Raw genomic sequence first — 23110 nt, 5'->3', positions numbered from 1 at the left:
AAGACCAATCTGTGCTATATTATTGAAAAACTGCTAAATATTCAGTGTAAAATCATTATGGGTCTTTCCAAAAGCCAATTAAAAAATGCAATGACTACATAATTCCTAAATGGTGGTTTAACTTCAGTTAAAAAGGCTGAATGTGGATGTTCAGTATTTGATGTGGCAGTCTTCCTAGAATTGCTTGTCTCGGTATTCTCAAATTATTAAAAACATATCTGAATACACACAGTTATAAATACACCGAGACCCTATCTACAGTACTCCTTAATAGAAAGGTTCCCTCTCTCTTTCCTTCAACCATTTTATTAAATTTGGTTACAATGACAAGCTGGGGAAAAAAGAATGATTGGGGTCAGCACTGTCGCCAACAGATTCGGTAATTATAATGCTGAAATTTTGTCCGCTGCCGTTTTCCAGCTTTAACAGACACAAACCGAATTTTAACACAGGCCTTGCAAATGGAATTACCCTTCCATTTAAGCAAACACCTACGTTGTCATGACAAACACAAATTGGGAGTTTTTTGCAAACCACAGGCAAAGACTCTCTAGCATGCATGGATGTTTGCACTGATGTCATGGTCCATAACTTTCAGGAGCAAAACTTAACAGTCTTCACATGCTCGGTTAAATGGTAGATCTTCTTTTTCGTGAACATCGTGAGCTGGCATTTTCACAAAGGTAAAAAGATGTGTTTTTTTCTTAGATGACACATTTGAAGATGATTGCAGGAACACTGTAGAAGTGCATATATAATTTAGTTGACATTCAGATTTTTTTTAATTATTATTATACTTACTAGCTGGAGTTTGAATTTTTCCCTAATTAAGATACTTGATCTGTAGGGCATAATGACACTATGTCTGAATAAATGTTTTAATTATTATCTAAAAAGTTAATGGTGACAGACAGATTTTACAATAAACATTTAAAACCTAAGGTACTGAAAATCTCTTTTAAACTCGCCACTAGATGGTGCTAATGTGTTTGTCACCCCATTCGTCTTAACACACAGGTGCCTCTTGTGACACTGACAAAAACTCATAAAATAGGGTTAACAGTTTTCGAAATCAAGCTTAAATAAAAGCAGATTCCAGTAAACAAATCAAATTAGCATATTGTCTGGAACTGTGAATCCGTGTATGCCATCAAGACGCAGTAAGGGAGACACAGTGCCTGTGGTTGCCATGGACAACACACTGTTTAAATAAAGGTGCAAGCGGAATAGTGTTATTTCCTACTCTGTTTTAGTTGCTTTTATTTGTGTGGATTTACACACTGCTAGAAATAATTAGTTGGAGAAATAGGAATGGGGAAAGCAAACAACACAAATTGAGAACACCTTATCACAACAAACTTGTATTAGTTTATAAATAAGAAACCCCAAAACAACATTTCAAAAACATGAAAAAAAAAATAATACAATGGATGGTGCCTATGGAAAATGCACACAGAGTGTAAAATCTGCAGTTTATGTTATGTTGTGTGTGTGTGTGCAACAAGACTTAAGTGTTCTCCGCAGGGTTTCTATATAGAGTCAGAACGTTGTTTCTGTCTGTTGTGTACATCTAATCATGATGAGCACGACCCTTATGCATAGTTCAAGGCCCTTGGAGTGTACAAAGTCTTGCATCAGTTCTGAGGGAATCAGTTGCTGCACTTTTGCAGTGATACACATTTGAGCACCGGCACCACACTGCTCTACAGGGATGGCTTGAAGTCTTTGTTTTGCCATCAACTCCTTTGATATTTCTTTGTGGGAAGGCACCTACTTGCAAAGGTGTTTGCAAGTAGGTGAAAGCGAAAAACACAAAGATGAGGAAAAGGAAAGAAAGGAAGACAAGACAGGAGGTTGGGTCAATCATGGTTAATGGGAACTAAAATAATAATAAAAAAAATCTTCCTTGTTTTGCCTCTGCTGTCCCAGGGCCACAATGGGCTGTACAGCACATGTGTTAGCCTGCTATTATTTATACTCTGCAGGAAACAATAGACGGTGACATCATGAATGAAAAGGAGATACAGTCTCATATCTCCCTGTTACTGTAAAAATAGAACATTGAACTCCACTAGCGAGACCACATTATAAACCTCAAGAGCTTGTAATTGCATCTAGTGACATTTAATCCTAATTCCTGCGCCAGAGGTGTGTTCTCTGCTACACCGTTTCAGTTTCAGTGTACAGTGGATGTTTTTCAGGGCACTTAAAATCAATATATATCTTGTATTAAAAATGTTTCAAATGTCTGTGTAAATTAAAATTGGTTTCTTGGGTTAGTGTGGCACTGAAAATACAATCGTAGCTCTGTGATCCAATCATGCAGTGTTTCAGCAAATCTTTTTTCAGCAACTCTTTGTTTCAATACCACTGCGATTTCTCTGTTTTCAATTTCACAAACATTTTACTTCAATCACTGTTCACACAAGGCTCTAAATTAATAAATAGCTTGTTAAAACAAAAAAAAAAAAACTTATTTTCCTCAGGATTTCCAAAAAGTCTGTCTGAGAGTCAATATTTAATTTTTTGTCTGAGTCACAGTGGATTTTCCAAATCATTTGAAAAATGTGGGCTCCATATGTATTCATCCACCCCAACCTCCTCATTAATACTACAAAGTTGACTTGTTGATAGCCAATTCCACCTGAGCTGTAAATCATTGCAGTCCTTCCAAAGTCACCATAAGCCCCTTGTGTTCCTTGCCTTGCCTGTTAGTGCAGATGGACAGTCATATTGTGGTGATTTTCTAGTTGTGTCGTTCACTATCCATTTCCGATGGTAAATTCTGCTTCTCCACATCAAAAACTCTCCCCTGTCTGCTGTGGTCCTAAGTCCTCTTGATGACTTAGGTTTATGTTCTTTAACAAAACCATCACAGAACAGCTATGCTAATATACAGACTCCATTTTACAATCTGAAATGTAGCTACACTGGATGTTATTTAGGGGTATCAGATTAAAGAGGGGTACAATTCTCCAATTTTTATTTATGAAAGCATTTGAAAACCATGTAAATTTCTCCCTCCAGTTCACAATTATGTCCTTCTTTACTATTTTTTAATTTAAAAAAATGCTTAGTGAGGCTCAAAATTTACCAGATACATTAACATTGTTGGAACAATTTTTTTTATAATTTTGATTAAACAAAACAAAACCTTTATTGCTGTCCTTACTGACAGTAGTAGATATGACAGGAAATATTTTGGAATATTTATTCAATACAGAGAATACAAAAATTTTACATTTAGTTCATATTTTCAGTGTCTGCTTAATCTAATTGCAGGGTTGTGKGKGKGKGKGGGGGYGTGAGGGGTCAGAAGTAAAAAGGTGGTAGATGCTGAACAGGTCCTGATGTAAATGCAACGTTGATGTTGTGAGTTAATGTGGGATCATGATGGATGCTGTTATCTCCCAATCACATAGTATTTACCCAAAGAGGTGAATGTTATGCTCAGTCATTCCCCATTAATCTCCACATGACTTAATTAGAAATATAAAGCCATGCTGAACTCGGTGTAACCTCCCTAACTTTTATAGAAAATAGGGAAGGTTAAACTCTATTTAGACGCTTGTCTGCAGTTTTACTCCCTGACATGCGAGAGGACCAGAGTGACCGTGGACCAGATGGACCCTGATGGGGATGGCTTGATCAAGTGGAGCGTTATCAGACCACCCACTCCAGCTGACATAAGCTGTGAGAGCTAAGCGTATTAGGAGGCAGGGGGTCCATGGGGACCATGGAGCCACTTCAGAGTAATATACTCATCAGGAGAGAGACAGATACACCTGTTCACTACAGGGTGACTGAAACAGAGGTCACAGAGAGGGAAAAAAGAGAAGGAGTGGCTGGTGGAGGGAATGAAGAAAATAGCTATTGAGGAGGTGGGGTGAAGTGGGAAGTGTAAAGAGAAAAAGACAGGCATGTTAAGCAACAGAGGGGTAGTCCGTGACCATCTCCTGAATCAAAATTGCTATTGACAACTAAGCTGCTCCAGTTGAGGCCAAGTAAAGCGAAACAACACTGAAGGAGAATCTTCAAATCCAAAGAATGCAGCAGTTCTCCAAACTTTACATAGAGATGTTTTCAAGAATATCGGTTGGAAAGGATCTGTTGAGATGTTTCCACAACTTCATCATACTTTATAAATAACTATACTCAAAGTGTAATTCAACATTGACAAAACATGCATTGCCAGCCTAGAGTGAACTGCTGCAGAGAACAGAGGTGATAAAGGCCAGTTAAACCGAGATTGGATTGGAAATAGTAGGAAGGACAAATCTATTCCTTCCACATACAATAAACCCAGCGCAAGACAAATATAGACACTCTACTGGGTCAACTATATAAAATTGGTTGGTAATTTTCGACAGTCCTACAACACTCATTCTTACTGAATTGCCAGAAATAATGCAGTGACCCATGTGATTCTACCTCCTCTGTAGAAAATCACTTTGACCTACTTTGATGTAAAGTAGTCCATGTTCTTATTTTTGTCCTTTATCATATAAAAAGGAAGGAGCAGACAAGGTACTGAACCAGGTCTGGACAAAGCCTTGCATGGGATTGGATGTTTTTGTGCAATTCATGCAATAAAGTGGGAAACTGACCACAAATAGAAAGCAATTATGCTTAAACTGTCCTGAATCATGTTATGGGTGAACTAAATTTTAGGGGTCTTTTGTGATTTTTAACAAAGGTTTATTTTTTGAATCTTGGGGAAAAAAGATAGCTTTTCAGCCTGTTTACTTGTTCATAGCTTACAAGTTATTTTATTTTTAATTGATGCCAGAGTTATGATTTTTGTTTGGCTTTATTTACCCCCATAAAAGAAAAGCTCATTCATGGTATTTGTGGTGCGGACAAAGAGCAAAATATTAGAATGTATAAAGTTTTTCTTTTACATATTTTCCTCCAGCAAAATCTCCTAACCTAGAATCTAACACCTGTGTTAGATTTTTTGATAACTGATTTTGTTTTGTGTACAATTTTTATGAATCTTTTTAAAAAAAAAGTAAAACAAAAAATCATATATTCAATTTCACCTCATAAATGTTCTTTTTTCAGTTTTCCTTTTGTGTTGGCTGACTTTCTGCAGCTGTAAGTGCCTTGGGGTACACACAAACATTAGCCCTCCTTGGTCTATTAAACTTTCATAAAGGTAATTTCAAATCAATAATTTGAAATTTTGGTTTTCCTAAATGAGACAAATCAATTATTCAAATCAATAATTTTGACACAAATCCTGAATGAGTCATTTTCTTTTGTAATTTTCTTGCATTGATTTCATGAGACTGAGGATACAGTTGTCTTGTTCTCCAATAGTTATTCATATATAAATATATAAACATTTTCATTGGCTTCTCAATCATAATTATGCCTGGACATTGACATTCGTTAGAACAGATCTGAGAACTTAAAGAGTAGATCTGTTGGGTGGTCAATTCAGTCTTTTTCATTGTTGTGAGGTGAGACCTTTCAGTAAAAACAAGAAAAATAGACATAAATCTGCAGTGGGAGTAGAAAGGAAATGTATAGTCTCATTTTCACTTCTAAGGAGACGATTTTTATGTCAAGACTACGGATCTCCAAACTGCGCTTGATGGGCAAATTTTAATGGGTAACTGTCTGTTGGTGTCATTTGATGTTGGGCTAGCATTTAAAAGCAGGCCCATACCAAAGAGCTCAGTTGGTCTCATCTCCTCGTCTCAGCATGGTTCCTGGCTCTGCAAGGAGAAGTAATTATTTGCACCTCAGGGTGAATAAAAATCATTCCATCGGGCGAGCCTCACATTGCTCCACCAATATTCTGTGTCCAGCCTCAGCTGACCAAATGCGATTAAAATCTTTGTGGGCAAGACTTGATGCTTAGAAACTGTGGGGGATAATTACAATTAATGTGCCTTGCGTGTTCTCTTAGAAGACAGGAAAATTATTCTACTAAAAGCAATCCAGAGGCTTTATTATATGCATCAAATAGGACTTTTAGTTAAAAGATTTAGAGAAGCACTTTTCTGTGTTCATGTCTACCTACGGAAAAAAAAATGAAACCAATTAATCTCATCTTTGCTGCCACAAACAACAACCCATAAACATCTAAACATCTAGCGCAGCTGATAAAAGGCTTCTTTGATGAGAGGCAGAACCTGCTACAACGCAATCACTGACTGACTTCTTGGAATGTGGAAACCATTAATGTGGTTGGAAAAAAAAATATTCACAGGAAAACAGGTTCAAAGAGATTCAAATAGAGCTTGACCCTTAAGCTTGTCCTTTTCCTAAACTCTCTGATAGAAGCATACATTACCTGGAGCCTTTGTGAAGACAAATTAGAAATCAACATATTGACATTACACACTGTCCTGACACATACATTAGACAAAAACAGACACAGAGTGACACATTCGCAATGCACAGTACATTTGGGCAAGCATGTTGTCTGTCAAGCCATTTAAAAAAAAATTGTCTCGAGACTTCCTTTTGGCATGTGCAAACCCAGGACAGGATCTGTTTCTGTTGCAAACAGATACTGCACAGAGAGCATATACAGAAGTATACATTGATAGATCCCCATGGTGAAAACTGTTGTTAAATGGGTTAAAGCAGCGCTGGGAGTATTTCTGAATCGATCAGTGCATTGACATCTGGCCTGCCATCAAAACTCTCCTCACCTGACTGTGAAAGGGGTTACGGCACAAGCTCTTCTTTGTCGTCAGAGATGAAAAAGGCATAAATGTAAGTAATGTAAACTTTCACACAATGTAGCTTTTGTTTTTTTGCTTTTTCCTCTCTTTCAGTGGCTTTCTATGAGGACGGACTTTGTTAATGTCTGTGCTGTTTAGCCATTTGCATATAGGATGAATTTAAAATATTTCATGGCTTTCTAGGCAGTGACTTCTACCTTAAACTACGATTAAATAGCAATGAAATCAACAGGCAACACATCTACTTTTACTGAAATCAGATCATCTGAAGGTTAGCTGCAGCAAACGGCGTCTCAGAGCAGGGAGACTGTTGCTACTCAACGTATACTAGAAGCATCTGTTACCATCTCTGGGAACATAGAAGTCTGACACTAGACCATTTTAATTCAAGAACTTCAGGAACACTGTGACATGGTTTTGTACAGGGCAGACTTCTTGTCCATTCACCAGTGGAGCTAAAAACTGAGCAACACTGAGTGTAAGTAAAGTGGAAGTGCCAAAGAATTGTGGAAAACATTGTGTGTGACTCATCTCAAACTAACAATCCTTTGTGTGAGAGTCTGCAGACTGCTGCTTTCCTCCTAACAAGCAATTTGCCGGAGTGAAGAGTGTCAGTCTTCACTTCATCAAGTAGCAGCAGCACATACCAAAAAGTTTAACTGTGTGCCATCACACAGTGAAAAGTAAGCTGCGACTCATAGGGAAAGTGAACGAAGACAACTCACAGTGTATGCTTTAGTATTTATTTCAGGGGTACCAGCTTTAGTGGGGAGCTTAGAGTGAGATTAAGGATTCGAGCGGCATCAGTATAAAAAAATTTGAATCAAGGTATGTCAGTTTTGCATTCAGTGTCACACAAAAGAAGATAAAGCTAGTGTTTGTCACATTTGACTTTTGGCATGACCCATGCTGTAAGAAACAGGAACAAAACTATCAGTTATACTTAAATTTCACTCAAAAAGACACATAAACACAGCAAGCAACTATTTATATAAGTATTTAGATATTGTGGTTACCATGGAATTATTACACTCAAACTCATATCTGATCAAACATTGGTACATTATTTCCAGTTTGATATCCTTGAAGAACTGTATTGGTACTGTGATGAAGAAATATCAAAAACTTGTAAGAAGTTCTAATCAGATTAAAACAAGTGCAGCCATCAAGTTGTGGTAATATGTTGATGTTTGCAGTGGCATATTATGCTAATTTTGCACTATGGTTATGTTAAAAGTTGTATGATATGAATGTTCAAATATGCAAGTTGTAATTTCCCCCTTTTTTAGAGCAACGAATCACAAATAGCAACGTGGGGAATAATGGTTTCAATGTATGGACTTTCCTTGGAGCAATACGTTTTCCTGGCAGGGCAGTTCAGTGAAATATAGAAAAATTATGAAAGAGTAACAGTTAGAAACTTTGCTCTATTTTGAAATGACATATTGTTGAAATTGGGGTTATTGTAAGGTGCTTTTGCACTAAAACAGTTTGATCTGCTGTCACACCTGCCCAAAAAGGCCAACTGGTTCACTTGAAACAAGTGAGTCTGTTTTCTGCACCACTTAATTATCTGGCATTCTAACTGTTCACTTACAGTTAGAATGCAAGCAGACTATACAGCAGACCAAATATAGGAAGGGAAACAAAGATAAGAGGTTGATGCATGATTTCTAGACATATTGTAATTCATACCCCCTTATAGATTTATTAGATTCCCCAATATGTTTCCTATTTAATAAAAGTGACATTAATGTTTTACACTCAGCCGGAGTCTCAAAGTGAATCTGGTGAAAAATCTGTGGAGGATGCTAAAGATTAGAGCGATGTGATGGAGGCCTTCCAACCTCAAGGGTTGGAACTCATCGCCAAAAATAAATCCTCAAAATAGCAGTGAAATTATGCAAAAAGCTGGTCAGCAATTTTAAGAAGGGTTTGTTTGCTGTAATGCAAATAAAGGCTTTTGTACTGAATATGGAGAAGAGTATTCAAGTTTTTTGATGAATTGATTGTTAAGATGTCCATAGAATCTGATATCTTTTTTGAAAATTAATTAAAAGTAAGTAATTTATAGCCTATTTACATTACTCTGTTATTTGATACCATGTATGTCTGTGTCCTTTTTAATCTCCTGTTTCTTTCTGTACTGCTGAATCTCAGGTGCACAGAACTACATGCTGGATAGCTTGATGCCACATCTGCTGCTCTTCGTGGGCAGCCTCTTCTGATACTGCCTCAGGTGAGCAGCTGTTATGGACTACATGATGTTTTGAATGAAGTTTCAAAAGTGTTGTCTGACAGTGAAATAAACTGAATGAAAACTGCACATATTTGTGCATTCTCTGACCATTCAAACTGAGTAGTCCTTCTGACCTTTTTGGTGTGCAACAGCCTTAAACTTTAAAACTAAAATGCAGCATTTTGGTAATTCACTCCAACAATGTGCTGCCTTAAGAAATGTTCTTAGCACAGCCTTCCAATATGCCGATTCATCTTATACCAGAAAAAGTACCGATAGGTACACAATGTGCCAAATATTCTCTCTATAAAACACAGCAAAGAATTGAACACCGAGAAGAAAACACAAGAGGACAGATTCTGATGGGAACATGATACAAAAAAAAAAAAAATATGAACGTGTGAAGCCAACCACTGTCAAGTAAAAAGTCACTATGAAAGAGGCAAAAGTGTGTTGCAGGAAAATTTCTCCATGTGTAAAAGTCTGCTCTCATTTCAATTTCCTTTCCTTTAGAGAAGTAGCAAAGGGGGGGGGAAAAATCACACCTAGTCTTCATTCTGTTGGCTCAAATTTCTATCTAGTGGAAGAGTTGGATATTTTTTAAGCTGTGTGAACAAAAGAAATCTGGATGCCACAAAATGGGGACGGGAAATTTAGAAATAGGTTAAATAGTGCAGGCAGGAATAGGCCTCCTCTCTCTTATTACCACCTGAAGAAAGGCCATTGCCATTAGATTGAAATTTAATTTACGAAATAGGGTTTTAATGCAGCTGTTCGCCAGCAGCCCATTCCAAATACACTTTCTGTCAGTGCATTTCCTGGGGGCCATTTAATTGGGCTAATGAAGAAAGCTGCTAATGGCTGGCTTTATCTCTGGAAGCACTGGTGACATTTCATCAAAGCAGGTGATTTTCCAGGCATTGTTTTGGCTCAGTGCATTTCATAGTGAAAAAGAAAAAGGAAAAAAAAAAATGCAAGCGTGTTACTTGGGCAAATTATGGAAAATGGTGCAGGTAACAATGTGGTCCCGGGGACAACGGTTAATTCACCTTTATTTGAAAGGAGAATGAATAATTTTCTTTAATTAGCCACACATTTTGTAATGTTTTACTTGTTCATTTCAAACTCTTTAATTTTGGAACCGAGGGCAAAGACATTATGAATAAGCAAAATGTGCAGCACGTAGACACACGCCGATAGTACAGATAGAGACAGTGATGTGACATTTACCTTCATCAGTTATCAACATCTTGACATTAGTACATCAAACCTGCTGTTTGATAATGAGCTTTGGTCGCCATCTGACTGAACGAATCTGACACTGTTGTCATTCGCTGCTGTCAGAGGGAAAGGTCAACACGAAAGTCAAAGAGGTTGAGACCCATGTTTATAGATGATTGTACTGAACTATGCTGACATGCCAAAACAGAAAGCCTGAATAAAAGGCTTTGTTAAATCTTGCAACAAAAAAGAGACAAAGCTCTAACAGGCAAAGTGATAACATTTTTCTGGAAATGATCAGTTTTAAATAACTACTGTGCAAGCTATGGCTATGGTTACTTTTGATTAGGATACATCCTTCTTCATACCTGACAATGTAGGACATCCTTCTTCATATCCTGACAAAATTAACTTTAAATGTCTCTATATGTTAGTCAGCATCATGGAGGAATTAAGCTTCTTTCATTGTCAAAAAAGTACACCCTTCCTAAAATATGGGAGGTAGGGAGAGGGCTGTACGGGAACAGTGGTGAGACCCAGTTTGATATACTCTAGTCCTTTAGAAGCTTTGTCAAACATTTTTTAAGTAATAAATGAAGCAATAAGCATCATTTGATTGATGACTGAATTAATTAATAGATATGCTTGGACTTAAACAGGCACATCACATGTAGAATTACTTATTTTGTCTCTAAATACTGCTGCAGTACTCGTAGCCAATGTTAGCTCTGACTTTCACACTTGTAGCAAAATGCATGTGACTATGAATGGTCAAATTGCTCATCACAGTTCACCAAACTATTCCTACATTCAGTGCATTAATGTAGTTCATGACAAAATTAAAAATAACACAGAGTAAAGCTTGTCTGAAAGGAGAAATCAAAAATAATAATGCAAAAGGTAACTAACACCTTTCTTTTATCAAAATTCAGAAGAGCGAAGACCGTTGTCAGCAGGTTTATTAACAATCAAAAGGGTGAAACTGAAAAAAGACAAAAAAAATAATACAATAAATATATGAATATGTGCAGAATAAATTGAACTTTTATACTGAATTTATGCCGAACATCTATATGTATAGATCTAGGCTACCGACGCCATATTAAGTAATTTCTCAACTCGCGGTTAAATTACACATAAAAGAAAACTTATTTTGCAGTCAAATAGCACATTAGGAAGCTACACCTAGCACAGAAACAATCCCACATAATTACTCGTGCAGTACATACCAGCAATGCAACCACGAACGAAAGATGTCTGCAGATTTTCACTCAAACCGGACATCACAGAATGGATGCGGAAGCCATACTGTCTCCTTGACTGCTACTGCTGTTCAATAAAGTTTTGTTTAAAAAACAATAAAAGATTGCTAAGTTGCAGTTCCTAAAAAGAACAGATGAGGCAGGCTTTCCCCCGTTTTGACCAACATAAATTAACTCAATTACTGAAAATATATAAAACTTAGTAACAGAACAAAGGGTGATTATTTGGGCTTGTATTGCAGGAAAGACCAGATTCTCTGACCAAATAAAAGTCCAGATCTCAATCCATCAAAAATATTGTAGCTTTTCTCTAGTCAGAATAGCAGTGTAAAGGCAGGTGGACTAAAATTTGTCATAACAGTGTATGAACCCAGTAAACAAAGAAAATTACTTTAAATTATTGCAGCCAATGCTTGTCCAGCAAGTTATTGAACAATGATGCATTATTGGATTTTCTTGTGCTTTCTATTTAAATACATGACAGTGTATAATACATTGTATTTACAGTGGACCCTGGAAGGAGAATGGACTTTTTTTTTTTTTACCATTATTACATGCTGAAAATTCATGTGGGGATGATATCAGTACTCATCACAACAGAGACATGGGGAGCTGCATCTGTCATTACCAACATGCTGTAAATATACAACTGCATTTTTTTTTTCTGCTGCACAGGTTTCTCCATCATGTTGTGCTCTCTGTGTGCTACCCCACAGCACCAGCCTGCAGAGTATTCTGTTGTGAGAACGCCTCCCCAGTGGAGAATGTCCCGCTGTGAAGTGAATGTGTGAACAACACCTTTGGTGAAACTCTACCTAATTCCATGCATACATTCTCCAGGCATTCTTGAGTTCATGTAGGAAAATGCCTTATATATGAGCACACTGCCAAAATATAGTCCATGCAATATTCCAAACACTTTTTTTTCAAACTGTTTTTTTTTTTTTTTTACTTTTTTTCTCACACCTTAAACACTTCTTTTTGCAGCAGTTTCAGGAAATGCCTAAAGACTACTGACGTTACCATGTGTTCTTGTGTTATATACAGAAAAAAAAGTGTGTAATGCCAGTCATTAGTTACAGTGCCTTGCAAAAGTGTTGATGCCCTTTGAACCTTTCCAGATGTCATCAAATTAAACTTCTATGTATTTTAGCGTGATTTCATGTGACAGACTTATGGAAAGAAAAATACCCATGGCTTTCTATTTAAAAAATAAATAAAAATCTGAAAAGTTTGACACACATCTGTATTCAGTCTCTGCTTCTGGGAAAGTTATATTCAGCACAAACAGCTGCGTTTAGAATTGAGCTAATTAGTAAATACAGTATATATAAATATAAAGAGTCTAATCTCAGTATAAATCAAGCAATAGAGGTGTTGTGTGGAGGACTCAGGGTTTTGGCTTCATGATGACAAAGAAGGGCACCAATAAAGTCACTAATAAAGTTGTCCAATCTATTCTCTGCAAATGAAAAATAAAATATGGAAAAGATTCACAGTGCAAATAAAAAATGCATTCCATAAATCTGGCATTTATGGAAGAGTGGCAGGAAGAAAGCCATTATTCAAAAAAAAAAAAAATTATTATTATTTACATTTTGCCACAAGACATTCAGGGGGCACAACAAGCATGATCGGATGACACCATAACTTAATTTTTTGTCCTATGGCAGAAAAGTAAATTGGCACATCACCCTGAAGTAGAGATGGAAAATCTGACGTCTTTCAGAGACCTGGTTCTTATGACTCGGCTCCTAAAGAAGGGCCACTCCCAAATGGCTCTTTTCTTTTATTATCATCTGCCCCATATTTTAGCAAGAATTGGCAATAGGAACATTTAGCACGATAAATCATTTTGCTTTCAATATGATTTATTGTTGATACTTGATTCATATTAAGTATTTGTTCTGTTACAAAAGCAGACGTTCTTACTTTTGTACAATATTTAATCAACATTTAAATTTTTAACAAAATCCACTCTTCCGAACAGACCCATAATAATTTATTATTATATAAGATCACTAATCTTCAAATGCTGCTTCTCTTGCAGATGTCGGTTATATTTATACATTTTTGCGACAGTCTTGTCCTCAGCACTGCCTATTGACTGAAAGTATGGCCTCACCTGACTGTTGTGTCTGTCCCCTCTTTGTTTTTACATAATGACATAATCCCACATCATCACACATGGTTGGTCACAAGGCTGCCATTCTAATCAAAGCAAAGTTTGGCCTTGAGCAGAGCGCTTGCAGTGAGAGTGAGAACTGAGCAGCGAAAGGGAGAAAAAATAGACTTTTTTTCACTGTAGATCCAGCCCTATTGTACTCCGGCTCTGGTCATTTTGCATTGAGTGGAGTATGACTTCGAAAGTGGGCGGACCGTCACATCAATCAAATTCCTGCTAAAGCTGCTGAGGCCATCTCCCAAGAGACAGCAGAATAGTTTCGTTCTTGGTTATCCCGTCTAGCTCCTTCTGTATGCGCTTGTCAGCGAAGAAGCTGAGGAAAATAATTATCTCAGCGTTACATTTAACTAAAATAAAAATTCTCATCTAAGTGTTCTCTCAGAACTGAACTCACATTTGGTACTGCTGAACTACCACTAAGGCTTGTGTGATTTCCCAGCCAGATGTGGAATATCCCCTCATTCACAGTCTTGGTGACTTCTTTCTGATCAGTTCAATTGGAGAAATGTTATTTACATTTACCATTAAAATCTGTGACTGTGCTACACTGGCATTACCAGCGCCTTTTCAGAGCCCAGATTCATCCTCCAGATCAACTTGAAAACCTTGAGATATTTGATTGTGTACAACTGATGCAGACTAGGAAGTTGTGAGATTATACCAGGCGAGGGAGCAGGGTGGGACCGGGCCGGCTGTGCGGTGCAAAAGGGGCGAAACTGTGGAGATGGCTCAGTCCCCTTCTCTCTCTCTCTCTCTCTCTCTCTCATATCTAATTGGTATAACCTGCCAATTGAAATAAAAATATGAATACTAACATCGGATTCAGCACAATAGGAATTAAATTGTAATCCAAATGAAAGTGATGGCTTGTAATGACTGATAATGTAATGACTGATATTCAAACGATATTCAAAAGTGTGCATGTACACACTTGTTCTGTTGATGTCTTTCTGATTGTGGCAAACTGACTTGACTGCGCATGTCTCGGCTATGTCAACTAGTGGGAAAGCAAAACTGGTCTAAAACTGACCTGCTATGGTTAAAACTTTAAAGGATGTTAATTGCCTCCCATTCTCTCGTCCTGTGACACTGGAAGACCATAAGCATGTGCTTAGCCTGTAGCTTAATTAGTGAGTGCAGTAAAGTCTTAACCTTTTTATGGTTCACGTCCATTTTGGGCACTCAGAAAACACAAAACAAACACAAGTGCTTCTGCGTTTGTCTTTATGCTCTGCGCAGACATGCATGCTTCTGTTTTGAGTAAGTCCTGGGGCACATAAACACATCAGGATCAATTTAAATGAAATTGTTCCCATATAAATGATACATTTGCATTATTTAAACCAAATACATTCAATCCAATTAATGCATTTTGTGCACCAAAATATCACTATTGTGTGACACATGGTGGTGGCAACATCATGCTGAAATTAAGTTTTTTCTGGAGCAGAGAGAGGGAGACTGATCAGAATTGATTGGAAGATGGAGGAACCTAAATACAAGGCAAACCTGAAGGACAACCTGTTAGAGGCTGCAAAACTCTCAAAGATGTTAACCATTCAGGAGAAAATGACCTAAAATAAATAGTCAGAGAAATGGCTTAATGGCTTAGAAATCAAACCACACCCATGTGTTGCAAAGAAAGTGAAAGTTCAAACCAAAATCAAATTGAAAATGTTTCAAGACTAAAAATAAATGAATAAAAAAATCTGCTGTTCACAAATGGAACCCTTTCAGTTTGCTCCACATTTGTTTTTCTAATACCAAGGGGTGAAACATTCTGCTGTATATTGAGAAGGGGAATGCAAATGCACACCGCACTTTTCAGATTTCTTAAAAAGTCTACATCTTTATGCTCTATTACATAAAATCCAGACATATTACACTTTCTGATTGTACAAAATAGGATAACTTTAAAAGCTATAAATACTTTTGTATGTACAAAAAAACCCCAACAGCATCCGTTTGTTTGTATTTAAATTACAATGTTTTTTTGTTTTTTTTTTCAAACTATGCCACTAATTTAAAAAAAAAAAGGAGACGTGGCTATGATTTATTCAGTTAGCGGGGAAGTGAATTCACTGGTCTGTTTCTTTTCCTCCCAGTCTAACTGAAATTTCAAACCACTTGGGCTTGGCCTGGGCACATCCGTTGGTGACCGTACTCAACGCACCGTTTCCTTTATTGTAGCCCCGCACAACAATGAAGTGTGATATTTGAAAAAAGACAGATCCGCCACCGGTGAACTAAGACCCACCAATCATTTGTAGTCTGTACCCACGGCGGCTTTTGAATCCCTCCTTCTCTTCCCACCTCTTCAAATTCATTGGCTGCCACTGGAGTAGCGACAATGTTTAATGCACCATGCGGTGTCCGGAGTCCAGTCAGTGAGAGGAAGCGCTTGCTGTGCTTAGGGCTGTGTTACGTGCTGAAAATAGTAAGTGATGACTTGGCTTCAGTAGTTTAAAAAAAAAAAACTAAATACATTTTTTTTTTCTGACAGCAGCATGGAGACTTATCCTAAAATGCGGCATTGTTGCTGACCACTTCCACAGCAGCTGTCTGTCTGTGTTTTGCGCACTTTGACGGGGGGGACGACGCACAAGGACAAAATGCCACTACGGGAATCAGTAACTCTGAGCTGTCTCGGACGTGGGGAGAGAACACCGATCGCCCTTTAAATGTCCACTGTGGATATCGGCTACCTTTTCACACATCTGGATTCTTCTTTTTTTTTTTTCTTTCTTCCACACAGTAATTTTGACAACAGTTTTCCATTCTGAAGAACAGTGACTCACTGCAGGCATAAGGCGAGCCGCTGCATCCTAATCAGGCAGGAGAGAGGACTTCAGCTCATTGACATTACAGTCATACTTTGGAGCACTTTTTTTTTTTTATTATTTCTACTGCGCTGTACTGTAGAGTGCGTGTGCATCGGAGGCTTGTGGCTTTCCTACTTCACCGAGGAGAAGAAGGATACGGGTGGTACCTTTAGTGAAGTGGAAATTAAACAAATCTCTTCATCGCGCTGGAATTGACTGTTTTGATTTTTTTTTTACTGTTACCCTTTTGAACTAGCGGAACAGTTTCTCCCGTGGTAAGATTGTTTTTTTTTTTTTTTTTAAATATTCTTTGTGTCTTATCCGCTTTCGTGATTTTCCACCTGAAGCTCTCACTGTTGCTCATTTTCAAACCGGTGTTATTCCATAACCTTTTCCTGTACATGCGGACGCAACAGCTTCTCTCAAGGACTGTTGAGCGTTAGAGAGAAGCAGAGTTGAGGAAACGGAGAGCAGCAGTGGAGAGAATTAAACGGCTGTGCTGAAATGTTGGCAGCTCATTTCTGACTTTTTATAAGGGTCATTTTAAATATCCGGATTATGCGGATTTGTTAATGCGCGTAAGACGATCATTTTGTATTCACTCCTTCAAATAGCCCTTACAATAGGCCATCCTCAGTTTTACGCCTGCGGCGTTACCGCATTATTAAAGTTGCCCTGTTACACTTCAGTCAGCACCCTCAACAAATGCATGGGTCATTATCTCTCCGGGGTCAGATGATGCATGCACACCACATATAGATGTGAAACTGCCTGCAGAATCTTGGATTTTGTTATGTATAGGCTGCAGGAGGATACTTGCTGCCCGTGTATTTATGGGGCTGAGCGCCTTCCAAGGTTAACCAATTAACAATCTTCTCTCATAATTGTGTAGATGAATTACACATGAGCTGTGTCTCATTTTTGGCTTGGCAGTGAATCTGATTTCATCTGATTTCTCTCTGGCAGGGTGGCTTGTAGCTCATTTTGTTTTTATTCAATTTACTAATTGATTTTCACATAACATGTTTTTTTTTTTCTTTTCTCCTTTTCCTTTTCTTAGGTGATATGAGTGAACACTTACAATGACTATTCTGTTGGAGTCTGGATCTCGATTATTGTTAAGATGAGTCTGGGTGCTCAGCTGAATATAAATTAGGCGTTCAGTACCACAGATTGCTTGCTGAGGAGAGAAAGCAACAAAGCAAAGACAATCTACAGCGACAAATGTCAAGACATCACATGATGAACTGGACTCTTTTCTTTATCCGTCGTGATAGAAGTATCAAATCTGAAGAGAATATCAACAGGTCACAGGTAGAATAATCACTGCACCGATTTAAGCAGCTTTTACTGAGTGGAGATGCATCTTTCTATTTTCTTTTTCCTCCTGTTGTGGGCTCAAGCCTTGACATTGAAAAACTTGAATTACTCTGTCCCAGAGGAACAGGGACCAGGAACAGTGATTGGGAATATTGCCAAAGATGCCAGGCTTGGACTCGAACAGATCGGGCAGGGAGGACAGGGTAAGAAAGCCAACTTTAGGGTGTTGGAGAACTCAGCCCCACATCTTATCGACGTGGACCCCCAGAGCGGACTGCTGTACACAAAGCAGCGCATTGACAGGGAAACATTGTGTAAGAGAAACCCCAAGTGCCAACTCTCCATGGAGGTGTTTGCCAATGACAAGGAGATATGCATGATAAAAATAGATATTCAGGACATCAATGACAACTCGCCCGTTTTTCCTTCTGATCAAATTGACATCGACATTTCTGAAAATGCATTGCCAGGGACACGCTTTCCTCTGACCAGCGCACATGACCCTGATGCAGGGGAAAATGGCCTAAAAACGTATCAAATAACTCGCGATGACTACAATCTCTTTTCGTTGGAGGTAAAATCCCGAGGGGATGGGACCAAATTCCCAGAATTAGTCATTCAGCGTCCACTGGACAGAGAAGAACGAAGCCATCACACTCTCATTTTGTCAGCCACTGATGGTGGAGAATATCCTAGATCAGGTACAATGCAGATAAATGTTAAAGTTATAGATTCCAACGATAATAGTCCAGTATTTGATCAATCTTCATACGTTGTAGAAATTCCTGAAAATTCACCTCCTGGAAAAGTCTTAATTGATTTAAATGCTACAGACCCTGATGAGGGAAACAATGGTCAAGTAGTCTATTCGTTTAGTGGCTATGCCCCTGAGAGAATCCGTGAGCTATTCTCGATAGATTCTAGAACAGGGGTTATAAAGATTCAGGGGGAAATTGACTATGAAGAGAGCTCAGTTATCGAGATTGACGTCCAGGCAAAAGATCTAGGTCCCAATCCAATCCCAGGCCACTGTAAAGTCACCGTTAAAGTGCTTGACAGGAATGATAACTGGCCATCTATAGGCTTTGTGTCTGTGAGACAGGGAGCCATCAGTGAAGCAGCACCCCCAGGCACTGTCATTGCTCTGGTCCGTGTCACAGACAAGGACTCTGGAAGAAATGGGCAGCTCCAGTGCAGGGTGTTGGGTAATGTCCCCTTTAAACTCGAGGAGAACTATGATAACTTCTACACAGTGGTCACAGACAGGCCCCTGGACAGAGAGATGCAGGATGAATACAACGTTACTATTGTAGCCAAAGACAATGGCATTCCTCCTTTAAACTCCACAAAATCTTTTACGGTGAAGATTCTCGACGAGAACGATAATGTTCCTCGCTTCACCAAGTCAGTCTACCTACTTCAAATTCCTGAGAACAACATCCCTGGGGAGTACCTAGGTTCAGTTCTTGCACACGACCCAGATCTAGGCCAGAATGGCACTGTGTACTACAGTATTATCAACTCCAATGTGAGTGGGGGTGATGTCAACACCTATGTTAATGTAAATGCCGCTAATGGAGCCATCTATGCTGTAAGATCTTTTAACTATGAGCAAATAAAGTATTTTGATTTCAAAGTTCTTGCTAAAGACGCAGGATCTCCACACTTAGAGAGCAACGCTACTGTGCGCATTAGTGTCTTGGACGTCAACGACAACATCCCTGTCATAGTTTTGCCGCTTCTCCAGAATGACACAGCTGAAATCCACGTTCCACGAAATGTTGGAGTTGGCTACATTGTTACCACAGTGAGAGCAGTAGATAACGACTATGGCGAGAGTGGAAGGCTCACCTATGAAATTTCAGATGGCAACGAAGAACACCTCTTTGAGATTGATCCTGTAACTGGGGAAGTACGAACCGCTCACCCTTTCTGGGATGATGTAAGTCCCATTGTTGAGTTGATAATTCGTGTATCAGACCACGGCAAGCCAACTCTAACTGCCGCTGCCAGACTCATCGTCAAGGCTTCCAATGGGCGTCCTCCAGATGGACTTCCACACATGAAAGACAATCAAAACTGGGACATGTCACTGCCTCTTATTGTGACTCTGAGCATCATATCTATCATGCTTCTAGCTGCCATGGTGACCATAGCAATCAAGTGCAAGCGGGAGAACAAGGAAATTCGTACTTATAATTGTCGCATTGCAGAGTACTCGCACCCACAGCTGGGTAAAGGCAAGAAGAAGAAGATCAACAAGAACGACATCATGCTGGTGCAAAGCGAAGTGGAGGAGCGGGATGCCATGAATGTGATGAATGTGGTAAGCAGCCCTTCCCTGGCCACCTCTCCCATGTACTTTGACTATCAGACACGCCTGCCACTCAGCTCACCAAGGTCAGAGGTCATGTACCTAAAACCCACTGCCAATAACCTCAGCGTGCCCCAAAGCCACATGGGATGCCACACCAGCTTCACAGGCCCAGTCACCAGCACTACAGACACACCTACTAACCGCATGTCCATCATACAGGTAAGAGAAATTGCATTCTTCTCCTTCACTGTGGTTCCATCGTTTTTACATCACAAGCTGCACAAAGCTCCCATTTCCCACATCAACACTTACTTTTGTTTCTTTAAATGAAAAAAAAAAAGAAAAGACAAGGACAGACAGTGGCAGAGCGACCCAGGAGCAGTGATAGAAAAAAAAGATGCAAGGGAGGGGTGAGCATTAGAAGGATTAAACTGCCATTCTGGTGCTCACATAGAACAGAGCCGATGACATCAACGCAAATCTGTTGTGCCAGAAAAATGTGACAACTTTTATTTATTTATTTTTTTCAGATCAGTCTCTGTGCAGTTGTTTTTATTTCATTTTAAGTTTTCTGTTCTTGTAGGAGAAAGCTATTTATCCCAGAAACTAAAATATTATATTACCTTATAATTGTTATGTGGCTATAAAACAGGCATTACCCCTATTTCTTAGGCCTAATGCCAATTTAAATTACTAAAGAATTATCTACAAAAAACACAACTATGTATTTAGTATGCAATGCATTTAGTTGGTTAAAACAACAGCTTATATGAAAAGGAAACTATTTCTAAACAGTAACTATTTAGTATGTCGTGATTTTCTACAGTTTCTTTCATGCTTATTCTAGTGGTTTTAATTCCTGGCGATAAGGAGATTGTACTTATTTTCTTGACTACTTTATACGTCTTTGTGCCAAGTAGTAGGGTACATAAGCCTCCAACGTGATAAGTTCTCAGAGTCTTTGGCCTTAAGCCCATTAAAGGTCTGTCGTGGTCGACAAGGATTAAACCCAGCTTAAGCCAGTGGTGTATTCTATGGCACCTAATGGGCAGTCACAGTAACGTTAACCAGTGTCTTGTTTTCTTACTGTTGTTCCAGTTTTGGTTGATATCTTCCCTTCTAAATGTAGTTTTGATGGGTGTTGTTTCTATTATCTGGGTTAATTATTTTGCTATTTGATAAAGGCCTTGATTTATATTCTCCAAACATAGCATAAATTTATTCCCCATATTTATTATGTTCATCTACTTCTTATTCAGAACAGATGTAATCTTAGAGCACTATATATAGAAAAAATAAACAGGTGCAATTTAAAAACCAGTTATGCTCATTATCTCCACTTATCCTCTGGGACTTCAACCATCATAGTCTAGGTTATGCTGTTTGCTCATTCCCAGATGGAGTTTCGGACGATGATTGCGATCAGAAGTGACATATTTCCACCAGGCAAAGAAGGCAAATGTCTGTTGTTCTGTCTCGCATTCTTTGCCCTCCTCCTATTATGAACTGGCTATGAAGGCCAGAGGTCAGCACAAAGACCGTTAATGCTTCCTATTATGAAGAACAAAATAATTGCTGGTCCATTCCACAGACAGTTTCCCTGCTAATCTACTCGTGATGAATTGGACTGCATTAGGCTGTCTTACACCCGTTTATGAGTGTTTGTCTCCTTAACTGTTAAAGGCAAAAATAAAACAACAAAAAAACAAGAGGGATCAACACATTCTATAGTGCCTTGTTTACGGAAGGACCCTTCAACGCATGGGTGCTTTATTGTATTATTCAATAGAAACCTGTGTTGAGGGAGATGGCCTGAGGCATTAAGTTTCTTCAGAAGCTGTACAGAAAGGTATCAATTTCTTCCCTCCTCCTTCCTCCTACCTTCACTCCATTCGCATGGACAGTAAGTAACCTGAGTCAGGAAAGTGTCTATGGTAAAAATGTCAGGAAACAAAGACAGAATTCCCCTTCTATCGATCCAAGGCCTCTCGGCCCATCTGTCACTATGGTTGCCACAGTGCTGTGGCTGCGTAGGAAAAACAAATGAATAGATGAATAAACTGGATGAACATATCACCTCTTCACAAGGGCACCTTTGTGGTGCTGGCTTCGTCTGTGTATTGTGGAGCAACATTAACTGCCCGCAATGTGTGGTCTTCATCTGTAGAGCTGGTTTACACAAATAATATTTTATAGTGGTGCACTAGGAGAGGGGCTGAGATGGTGTTTAGCTTGAATACAAATGATATAAAGAATTCAGCAAAGCTCCACTTTCCTTATTATCCTCATCACCATGCAAGGACATTACATAGTGGAGAATGTTGTCATTCGTAAACAGAATTCCCGAGAAGAGATGGATGATATACAGCGAAGCCTAATTCCGCTTTAGGCGTAAAAGGAAATTACTCTGTATGGAATCAATAATAAAACCAGTCTGTAGCAAAGTTCCTCGGGGTTCAGGATGAATGGACTGTAATATTTTTGCTTAACAGAGCCTGCGCTAAAAGTGACTGGAAATGGATTCAGATTCACCAAACTGGAAGTCACTTACTGACTTGTTTAGAGGCTCTCCTTTTTAAGTCTTTATTGTGACCAAATTTTAAAACTCTGCTTTGTCAAACAGAAGATGCGGCACTGATATAAGTTGTGTATTATTTCTTGAATTAAAGAAAAACTTAATGTTATGTCTGTGAGACATAACTCTTGTTAATAAGATATGAGTGGCTCTGTAAAAAAGGCTGTAAAAGCTGCCTGTAGGTGGTGGTATTCTGCCTTTTGTGGGGTAGCATTGACATGAGAGTGGCAAGAAAAGCAGGGCTCCAGTATCTACTGACTTGTCTCTCGTCAGTTAGTTAAAAGAGTTCTGCTTTATCAAGAAAGGATATTTGTGGAATCATCAGCTATAACAGGTTTTTCAAAAGCAGCCTCTCTTACAGCATTCTTCTGCTGCAGGTCTGATTGACATTCACTGAACTTGTGACAGTGAATCCATGATATTGATGGTTCATTTAGGAATACAAAAAAAATCACTATCTGCTATATA

At 38.7% G+C, this 23110-nt stretch overlaps 1 protein-coding gene and 1 long non-coding RNA gene across 4 annotated transcripts in view; both read left to right on the top strand.

Annotated features, from left to right (window-relative positions):
- The first annotated feature begins 595 nt into the window (after window positions 1–595).
- LOC103461980 (uncharacterized) lies at window positions 596–12606 on the top strand. Its single transcript, XR_533245.1, has 3 exons — window positions 596–683; window positions 8862–8940; window positions 12099–12606. It is a non-coding gene; the product is annotated as an uncharacterized LOC103461980 (long non-coding RNA).
- Window positions 12607–15696: 3090 nt separating this feature from the next.
- pcdh17 (protocadherin 17) overlaps window positions 15697–23110 on the top strand; it is a 63570-nt gene continuing 56156 nt past the window's right edge. The window contains exons 1-3 of one of the 3 annotated variants that reach the window (XM_008404404.2): window positions 15698–16045; window positions 16115–16705; window positions 17491–20286. In XM_008404404.2, coding sequence (XP_008402626.1) covers window positions 17791–20286 — 2496 coding nt within the window. In that variant the 5' untranslated portion in view covers window positions 15698–16045; window positions 16115–16705; window positions 17491–17790. Of the gene's footprint in view, window positions 16706–17490; window positions 20287–23110 lie in introns of all 3 variants that reach the window. The other 2 variants (XM_008404403.2, XM_008404406.2) reach the window with 2 other exon arrangements.

This window comes from Poecilia reticulata, linkage group LG3 (genome assembly GCF_000633615.1).
Source record: "Poecilia reticulata strain Guanapo linkage group LG3, Guppy_female_1.0+MT, whole genome shotgun sequence".
Classification (NCBI taxonomy): domain Eukaryota; kingdom Metazoa; phylum Chordata; class Actinopteri; order Cyprinodontiformes; family Poeciliidae; genus Poecilia; species Poecilia reticulata.
The sequence above is the reverse complement of the archived record's forward strand: the minus strand, read 5'-3'. Positions and strand labels throughout refer to the sequence as shown.